General features: G+C 42.2%; 1 protein-coding gene across 2 annotated transcripts in view; it reads right to left on the bottom strand.

Moving 5' to 3' along the window:
* Window positions 1-6,866, bottom strand: part of SNX3 (sorting nexin 3) — a 71,052-nt gene extending 64,186 nt beyond the window's left edge. For both annotated transcript variants that reach the window (XM_006839949.1, XM_006839950.1), the window contains exon 1: window positions 6,705-6,866. In XM_006839949.1, the coding sequence (XP_006840012.1) occupies window positions 6,705-6,866 (162 nt within the window). The remainder of the gene's footprint in view (window positions 1-6,704) is intronic.
* Between the last annotated feature and the right edge of the window lie 2,707 nt (window positions 6,867-9,573).

Below are 9,573 nucleotides of genomic sequence, written 5' to 3'. Positions count from 1 at the left end.
CCACTCAGGCATATATAGTAATTTAAACCACCAAAGGGCACATTCTGCAAGCCTGCCAGGATCCTGGCTGCCAGCTCTCAGTCCCTGTATTTGCATGAATCTAGAGTCCTCAGCTGCTCCCTCTCTCCACGTCCCCATCTCTGCCTCCACTTCTGATGTTGCTGCTTCTCTGGACAGGGTCCCACATTCCGTTCATGCTTTTCTTCTTTGATGGTCCTAGGGTCCTCTATTCCTGGACTGTAAGATTAGCTACTCCCTCCTTTTGCTACATAACTTCTACCTTTGTAGTTGTGATGATAACAATTAGTCATGATAACAATTACTCACTATTTAGTCATAAGGCTCTTATCCCCATCTCTTTTAACCAGGCCCATCTAGACAAGATGAAAACTAGTCACTGGGGACTCTCTCTTCCCCGACACACTCTTAAACTCCCTCTTGAAAGCTTGTAAGCCAGTCACTTTGTGCCTTTATCACCCCCTCATTTTAGGTAGCCAAGGTCTAAGTTGCCCATCCCCATCTACCCTGAGTATAGAGGGGATAGCACTGATACTTGATGTGAAGACTCTTTCCTTCCGTTGGTATTTTGAGCTACTACATCCATGAGTACAGATCAAGTTCATCAAATTGTAGCAATTTACCCTTGTTTCCATTATAAAAAAAATTTTTTTTAAATCATCTTCTAGTCTAATTCTAAGGAACTCTGGTAGTGCAGTGGTTACCAATCAGGCTGCTAACTTCAGGGTTAGCAGTTCAAAACTATCAGCTTTTCCGCGGGAGATAATGGAAACAAGGGTCAGCAAAAGAGAGGACATCACCACCAAGATGGAGTGACACAGTCTCAGCAACAGTGGACTCAAATATAACAATTGTGAGGATGGCTCAGCATTAGGCAGTGTTACGTTCTGTTGTGCATAGGTGAAGTGTAGCAAATGATTTTCCTGAAATGTTGAAAAAAATTACTTAAAAAGAATGTTATTAGCCAGACCAAATATCTAATGTAGACAAGACTGTCCTATTTTGGTGGGGAGGGGATAAAACAAATGCCTGAAAGGACCTACATTTCAAAAGACGGGAAAAATACACCAAGGCATAAAGATCTAAGTATAATATGCCAAGGAAATAATTCATCGATAATTCCTCAATAATACATCAAACGAAAAACACACCAAAATATACAGCTAATGTTATTTGAGGTAACACATCCAGAGATTTCAAGCTCAAGCCTTCGCTTGTGTTGTTGTTGTTAAGTGCCGTCTAGTTGGTTCTGACTCATAGCGACCCCTTTTAAGTTTTCCGAGGAGAGGCTGATGAGTTTAAACAGCCAGTCAACCTTGCAGTTCAAACCAACCTTGCAATCCAGTGTGTTATCCTACATTTGCTTGTGTATTGCTCCCTAAATCCTAGGGTACTTTGCAGTGTCATTAAGTCATGTCTCCCCTTTATTTGGAAGGTACATGCAATTGTTATCTTTGAAAACCGATTCTTGGGCCATTTTGTCCCTGCTGTTGGACATTTACAGGTGTACAACTTATTGATAGCAATTATAATAATTGGCTGTGCAACATACCATCACCAGTCTTTTTTTTTTTTTTTTTTTGGCAGTACTGTATACCTACAACACTCGTACAACACAGTTTCTCTCCAGTAAAGAACTGTGTATCTTTACTTTTATTATAGCTGCTGTTGTTCATTGCCATAGTCAGAGTTCTGATTCAAAGCGACCCTGTTAGGGTTTCCAAGGAACTGCTGGAGGGTTTGAACTTTCAACCCTGTGGACAGCAGTCCAGTGTTTATCCTATAGTGCCACAAGAGGAATCCTCTATTATTAACAGTCTCTGGTAGCATAGTGGTTGCGAGTCGGGCTGCCAACCTCAAGGTCTGCAGTTCGAAACTACCAGCGGTTCCATGGGAAAAAGATGAAGCGTTCTGCTCCCGTAAAGATTTACAGCCTCAGAAACCTTGTGCAGGGTCACTATGAGTAGGAACCGACTCCACAGTACTTAACAATATTACTATCATGATGATGATGTAACTGTATTTTTATGTTTAAGATGTTTTGGTGTATTTAGAAGTGTTTCTTAGTGTTTTACATGCATAGAAAGACAAAAATATATACTGCATACTAAGACAAACACCCGACTGACGCTAAATAAGGCTCTATGTACCTGTTCTGACTACCTACAAGTTCAACTTAAAGACAAATTTAGGAATGGCTCTTGTTTGTAATTTGGGGACTACCTGTACTGTTTTTAATTAATTGAATGATAGCTGTGGATTTGAATTAATTTAAAACTCTGGACCAGGACCAGAATACTTAAAATCTAATCCTGGTTCTAACACTAAGTAGATAACTAACTTTGGGTGAAACAACCTTTTGTGCTTTGGTTCCCCAAATGTTAAAATAAGCAAGGCAGAATCGAGTCCCTTAATAACAAGGCTACTTTTTAATTGTCATTGCCACCTCCTTACCCATCTTAAAGGATTGAACTAGGTAAAAATTGACTCACTGTTACTGCTCAAAACATGTCTCCATATATGAACGTCAGAAAATTTCATGACCACCAGGTTAAGGCTACATAGAGATCCTGCAGTTGACCTTTGGCAATCAAAATGCCTTGATTCTTTAAAATACTATTCTGGCAATACAGGCTTGTAAATTCTAAAAATAAGCCTAAAGCTTAAGTTATTTCTCAGTTTATAATTTAGATATTAATGACTACCAACATAAGGCTAGAGGACTGACCCAGAGAAAAACCACCTATAAAGGTTCGAAATAGCAAACACTACCAAGATGCTACTTTTACTGAGCATTTTCCTTGCTAAAATTTTTTATAAGTGAACTTTACTATTAAGCTCCATGCTTTAATACGTCTCAACTGTAACAGGTTATTTGATGAAGTACTCAAGCAAGATGGCTTCACACTTGGCATGGTATACTTTCATGCCAAGTATTTTTCTGGACAAGCCTAACAATTTCAGCAACTCGGCTGCATATTAACACACTGAAAACATAAGTTATCACTGACTTTTAATTTAGAAAATAGCTATGTTTAAAAAGAGCTAACCTTCGACTACTTATTATATGCCAGTCCCGGTACTAAAGATATTTATGTAATTATCTCATTTAGTCCTAAGAAATAGGTATTAATCCTAGCATACTTACTTTATAGAGGGAAGCAGAATTTAGAGAGATTTTGTTCCTTACCTTACTAGTAAGTGATACATCTATTATCTGAACCCAGAGCTATCTCAGAGCTCAAAAAAGATCCTTAACTTACTCATGTTTGAAACAATTGTCTCTATGTATAATAATAGATCTTAATTTTAAAATCTTCTGGAAATTAGTTACATTACAGCACAAACTTCATAAACAGTGACTGAATTACCCCTTCAACCTTCTCTTTAATATACCAAAATAATTCTAGACCCTAAGCTTTCCTAAACCTTTAATCATTTATGGTGCTCTGTGCTGTACTTACCCATTAGAACAATTTTAAAAAAACATTACCACTGTGCCAATTATTTTCAAAAGCCCAGAGATACTAATCAAGTGTTCCTAATAGTCTTAAACACTATTCTCAAACTGAAAGATAAATGGAGATTGGGAAACTTGCATTCTAAAGTGCCACCGTCCATATAAAATTACTCTGTGAATTAGAGTAATTTCAATCAAATCTTGTAAAATTGAACATTTTTCTGAAGACCAGCATTAAAGAGTAACTATAAGATAGTTTAAGAGCCCAAACTCTGGAACATAAAAGAATTTTCCACAAGACAAATTCAATAGTAAAGGGCAAGCAGAAGGGGTTATGGAAAGCAGAGAATTTAGAAAAACAGGACTAAATAAAATTACAAAATGATTAACCTATCAATCTACCCATTCTACCTTGATATAAGACTGTACTTTCTAAAATCATACACTGCTTAAATAAAGCCTTACTATAAGGTGTCCTGAGTTTGAAATTAACTTGTTACACACTAAGAGAAGCCCCAGTAGCATTTTATAAGCATTATGAGTGGGCCTTCCCAGTTAGGACTACGTCAATTAACACACAACAAACTATAATATAAAAGTACAAACCAGTGTTGTTGTTGTTGTAATGTGTCATGGAGTTGGTTCTGACTCATAGCGACCCTGTACAGGGTTTCCGAGGCTGTAAATCTTTATGGGAGCAGAAAGCCTCATCTTTCTCCCGAGAAACAGCTGGTAGTTTCGAACTGCTGACCCTGAGGTTCACAGCCTGATTCGTAACCACTACTCTACCAGAGTCGGTTCCAACTCTTAGCAACCCTTGTTTCCAAGAATAGCTGGTGGGTTTGAACTGCCAAGCTTGTGGTTAACAACCCAGCGCTTATCCTAACAGTACCACACCACTGTAGGTGTATAATTTATTAATTCCTTAATTCATTAATCACTATTGTTAAAGGATTTTTTTTTTCAAATGCAGCAACAATACTATATCCTTTGCTGTTGATTCCAACTCATAGTTACCTTATTGGAGAGACTAGAACTGCCTCTAGTATTTTCAAGGCTGTGATCTGAACAATCTTTGCAGAATCCCAATGCCAAATCATTCTCCTGTGGAGCAGCTGATGGGATAGAACTGCGAATCTTTGGTTTGCACCAGAGTACTTAACCGTGTGCCATCAAGATTCCTAATCATACCATAGACAACTTAATTTTCATTGTCACACTAGCAGTTTGGTAATAAGGTATCAGGTATATAAAACTGAAGTTAAATAATAAAGTTGTTGTTGTTAGGTATCACTGAGTCCATTTCAATTCACAGCGACCCCACGTGACGGAGAACTGCCCCACAAAGTTTTCTGGTGTGGTGCTATCGGATAAGCACTGGACTGTTAACTGCAGGTTTGGTGACTGAAACCCACCAGCTAGCTACTCTCAGAAAGCCTACACAGGATCACTGTGAGTCGGAACCAACTCTAGGACACCTAACAACAATAATAACAATCTTCACAGGAACAAATCACCAGCTTTTTGCCCCTTTTGACCTTATGATTAGCAGCTGAGCACTTAACCATCGTGCCACCAGGGCTCCTTTAAATTATAACACCAGAGCTAATTTCATACAATGCCCTCAGCAAGACACACACAAAGTTATTAACTGGAGGAAGTGTAGGCAGGAGTTTCCAACTCAATTGTTTGGCAGGAAGTACCAGCCATGGAAGTTTAGAAACAGGAATACCAAATTCTGTTTTAGCACAAGGACAAAAAGGAAAATACATGGGTGAAATGAGGACAAAAGAGGAAATTCTTTGTATTGAGCAATATGCTATATATTTTAAACAATCCAAAATCATTCCAAAAGTTTAAAAAAAAGAAAACTAAAAAATGTCTCCCTTTTCCTGGTGTGGTGCTGCAGGATAATGTGCTGGACGCAAGGTATGTTTGAGGTGCAAGGTTGGTGGTTCAAAACCCACAGGCGCTCCTCGGAAATCCTATACAGACAGGGTCACTATGAGTAGGAACCAACACGACATCGGCACTTACCACCACATGGGAAATACTGAAGCCTGGATTTTGCAGTTTCACTAAAACCAGACTACAGATCACTCATATTTTACCCATCCACAGAGAAATATGGGTGGCTTATAACATTAAACCATTAGTTTCCTCTCTGAAACTAGTATAATTCTTAAATATTTTTAATAGGGCAAACTCAGAAATCATTATTTTTAAACAATTGCATAAATTAATGAGCAATTACTCTACTTAAGTGTGAACAGTAACTTGAGTTCATTTTTGTTACCCTAACGTCAAAATCTTCTTATACTTAATGTTTAATAAAGTGCTTTGTTGCTGTTGTCGTCACAGCTGGATTAGTTTTATGTAATTAATTTTTTAAAGATACTGCCATACAACGGGTAAGTTCTTTAATTCTGAACCACGGTGAAAGTGAAGCACTATTCTCAATTAGCATCTTTCAAATCATATGAATTACTTATTGCCAACAAATACTAGTTATGAAATTTTAAGTGTGTGTTTCTACTTCAGCTGATTCCTTCATTCAGTGAAGTGCAAATCTTGAAATTAGAGAGCAGGAGCTTCAAATGAATAGGCTTCCTGAAAGCAGTTGTAGTTTGGGATTGTGAGGTAGACAGTCCCCACCTCTGCTCTAGAACGTTGGTGGCCCAGAATGCTCAGGTCCAGCCTGGCAGCTCTAGCTGGCCTCAGCCCTGCCCAATTCACCAGGCTTTTGTGCGCTCCCTCCCAGGGAAGTTCGTTCACAAGAGGGTACAAACTACCTAGGTTCGTTTGGTGAATCTGCCAGGCATGGCTTGGGAAAAGTCTCCTGGAAAAGAAAACTGGGAAGGCTTCAACTTTGCACAAATCGCCTTGCTCACTCACAGCTCACACACCCTTCCCAATGAAGCGCGGTGCTTCTCGAAAGATCTACCCCTTTCCAACCCAAATGTCATTAGCTTTACAGGCAAGCGGCGCCCAACCCACGCCCTCTTCAAGATTCCAACCCCTTCTCCAACTGCCAGCGCGGGGATCACCACGCAACCCCCACAGGAAACCCACTCTGAGAGGCCCTGCCCCAGGACCCCGGCCCGCAGAAAGCCGGCGGGCTCCGGGCCTGGGCGGCCAGGCCGCCAGGGAATCTGTTTCAGAGTCGTTTGAGGGAGCTCAGGGTCTGCGAGAGGGGGCTTTCGGGAGAGGAGAAAGACAGCCTCACCTTGACCCTGATTTCGTAGGTAGTGAAACGGCCCCTGCCGACCCCCACGGTCTGGGGGTTGCTGACATCGATCTCGAGGAAGTTGCTGGGCGGCCCGTAGGCGTCATTCAGGTTCTGCGGCTTGGTGATCAGCCGTCGGGTGTCAGCCACCGTTTCCGCCATTTCGCTGTTGCAGCCGCCGCCGCCGCCGCGGGCTCCCTCCGCCCCCTCCGCCCCTCCGCGCTCACCGACGCCGCCGCTGTCGCCCGCCGCCGGGACACCGGGCTCGCGCGCAGCGGTCGCGAGGCGAACGAGCACGTAAGGCGGGCGTTAACCTCCCGCGCGAAGCTCCTCCCCGCACCGCTCGGCTTCCGCCTCTTAGGTCCAGGGTAGGAACCGCTGACACGGAGGAACGCGGCCGCGTCTCAGCCCCTGGAGGCCCACTTCAAGCCGAGGAGAGGCACTGCAGCGTCAAGGGTTGAGAAGAAGCGGTGTCACAAAAGTCACGAACAGGTTCCAGCCGGACTACAGTGCCCACAATGCACCGGACGAAAGCGGCGTTGCCGTTGGGTTGCAGCCGAGATGCTGAAGGAGCCGGGAGGCCCGGAGGCGGGCGTTTCCTGTCTTTCTGCGTCAGCTCGGAGCTTTGGCGTTGGATGGGACGGCGGAAACGATCTTGGCGTCTTTGGGAGCGACAGGGGAGAAGTTAAGAGGCAAAATCTACAAGGTCTAGCCACATAAACAAAACTGTCTCCACTATATAACAACTTGTCCACCTTCTCAACGTGAACCATTAAAAATGCTTTTCTAGATAACCTTTAACAAATGTCCAAAATGATTTTGACCTAAACCAAAGAGTTTCAACACACGTTTCTACATTGACAATTGAAGGCCATAAAGTGTGGGAGTGGAATTTGAAGAAAAAAGAATTGGAAGAGCATAACATTAAGGTCAAACGGTCGTTGAGACAGGTCCACTACAGCAAAATCAGATTGTGGACAGACTGAAATCAGCCTTGAGTGGCCTTTTCTAGGTGATTGGCCACGTTCTTCATTTCATTTCAGTTCTAGTAAAGTACAAAAATAAAAGAGGTAAGCTTATTTTATAGCACGTGGCATGGAGCTCACATAAGCCATTATTAAAAATAAATTTAATAATAGATTTGTTGTAGGTATTATGTGCTGTTGAGTGAACTAAGGCATCCTATGTACAACAGAACTAAAAAAAACAGTGTTCAGTCCTGTGCCATCCTCACAATCGTTGCCAAGCTTGAACCCATAGTTGCTGGTGCCAATGTGCCAATTCATCTTGTTGGGGGTATTCCTCATTTTTTTGTTGTTTATTGTGAACTGAATGATAGTTTATGTGGGAGAACATTGGCTTTACACCATCGTTTCATTGCAATGATTGCAGTCTCCGTGCATCATTATTCAACAGTATTTGCTTCCATTCTCTGTGTTTTTCTTTTTTTGGGGGGGGGGTTGGGATTAGTGGGTTGGGGGCAGTCTTCCTTTTTTTACCTGACCTCCCACTTTAACATGCATGATATCTTTCTCCAGGGACTGGTTCCTCCTGATAATAGGTCTGAAGTATGAGAAACAGAGTCTTGCTGTCCTGGCGTCTAAGAAACGTCTGGCTGTACTTTTTACAACAAAATTTGTTTTTCTAGAAGTCCATGTTGTTGTTAAGTGCCGTCGAGTCGGTTCTGATCCATAGCGACCCTCTAGAGGGTTTCCAAGGAGCAACTGGTGAGCTTGAACCACCAACCTTGCAGTTCAAACCGACTGTGCAGTCTAGAGCATTAATCCACAGCGCCACACCAGGATGATAGTACTTTAATATTCTTCTCCAACACCATAACTCAAATGCATCCAATCTAAGGGCTTCTTTATTTATTGACTTAACTTTCACATGCATAGTGCTTTTTTTTTTTTCCCTTATAGCCCTTCTTTTTTTGTTTGTTTTTAAATGTACAAAAAAAAACACTCAAGAATATATAATCACTTAAAACAACCAAAGGGCACATTCTACAAGCCTGCCTCCTGGCCGCCAGCACACAGCCTTTCTCTTTCCATGAGTGTAGCATCCTCAGCTGCTCCCTCTCTCTGTGTCCCTACCTCTGCCTCCATCTCTAGTGTCGCACTCCGCTCATGCTCTTCTCCCTTGATGGTCCTAGGGGCCTTTGTTCCTGGGCTGTACGATTAACCACTCCCCCACCCCAAGCTCTACCTTCCTCCGCACACTCTGAAACTAAACTCCTTCTTGCCTTACCAGCTCCCCATTTTAGGTAGCCAATGTCTAACTTGTCCATCCTTGTCAACCTGTGTACAGAGGGGATAAGACTGACCCTTGATGTAAAGATTCCTTTCCTCTCAGTTGGTATTTTGAGCTACTAGATCCTTAAGTATAGGTCAAGCCCATCAAATTATAGCAATTTACACTTGTTTCCTTTATAAAAATTTTTTTTAGCAAACAAGATGGCAGAGAGGGTAGAAGTGCAGTGAGGAGCTCTGTCAGCAAGAACACAGAATACCGGACCAAGCAGGCTCAGGGGATGGTGCCAGAACTCTGAAACTCTGAACCACATATAAAGGAATATTTAGAAAGTTGGAAGGCTTATAGCCACTAGAATTTGTAGCAGAAGAAAGAAATCCAGTGCTTTCTAATCCAAGGTGCTCAGCTGCTCCCTGAGCGGCCATCTTGGGTGAGACCGAACCGGGAAAGGATCAGAACAGCCACAGAGAGCTGACAGAACTGTGAAGATAAAGGTGTGGACACTTTTTCTTTTTTTGTATCTGTTCACTGGTCTCTCGCTGTCTGTGCACCTCCATTCTGGTGACTAGAGAGGGTGCCTGAGTGAGTGGATCCCCCCCCCCTCCAGAGATTTCTA

Source organism: Chrysochloris asiatica, unplaced genomic scaffold (assembly GCF_000296735.1).
Source record: "Chrysochloris asiatica unplaced genomic scaffold, ChrAsi1.0 scaffold00027, whole genome shotgun sequence".
NCBI classification, from domain to species: domain Eukaryota; kingdom Metazoa; phylum Chordata; class Mammalia; order Afrosoricida; family Chrysochloridae; genus Chrysochloris; species Chrysochloris asiatica.
This window is presented reverse-complemented; position numbering and strand designations above follow the sequence as displayed.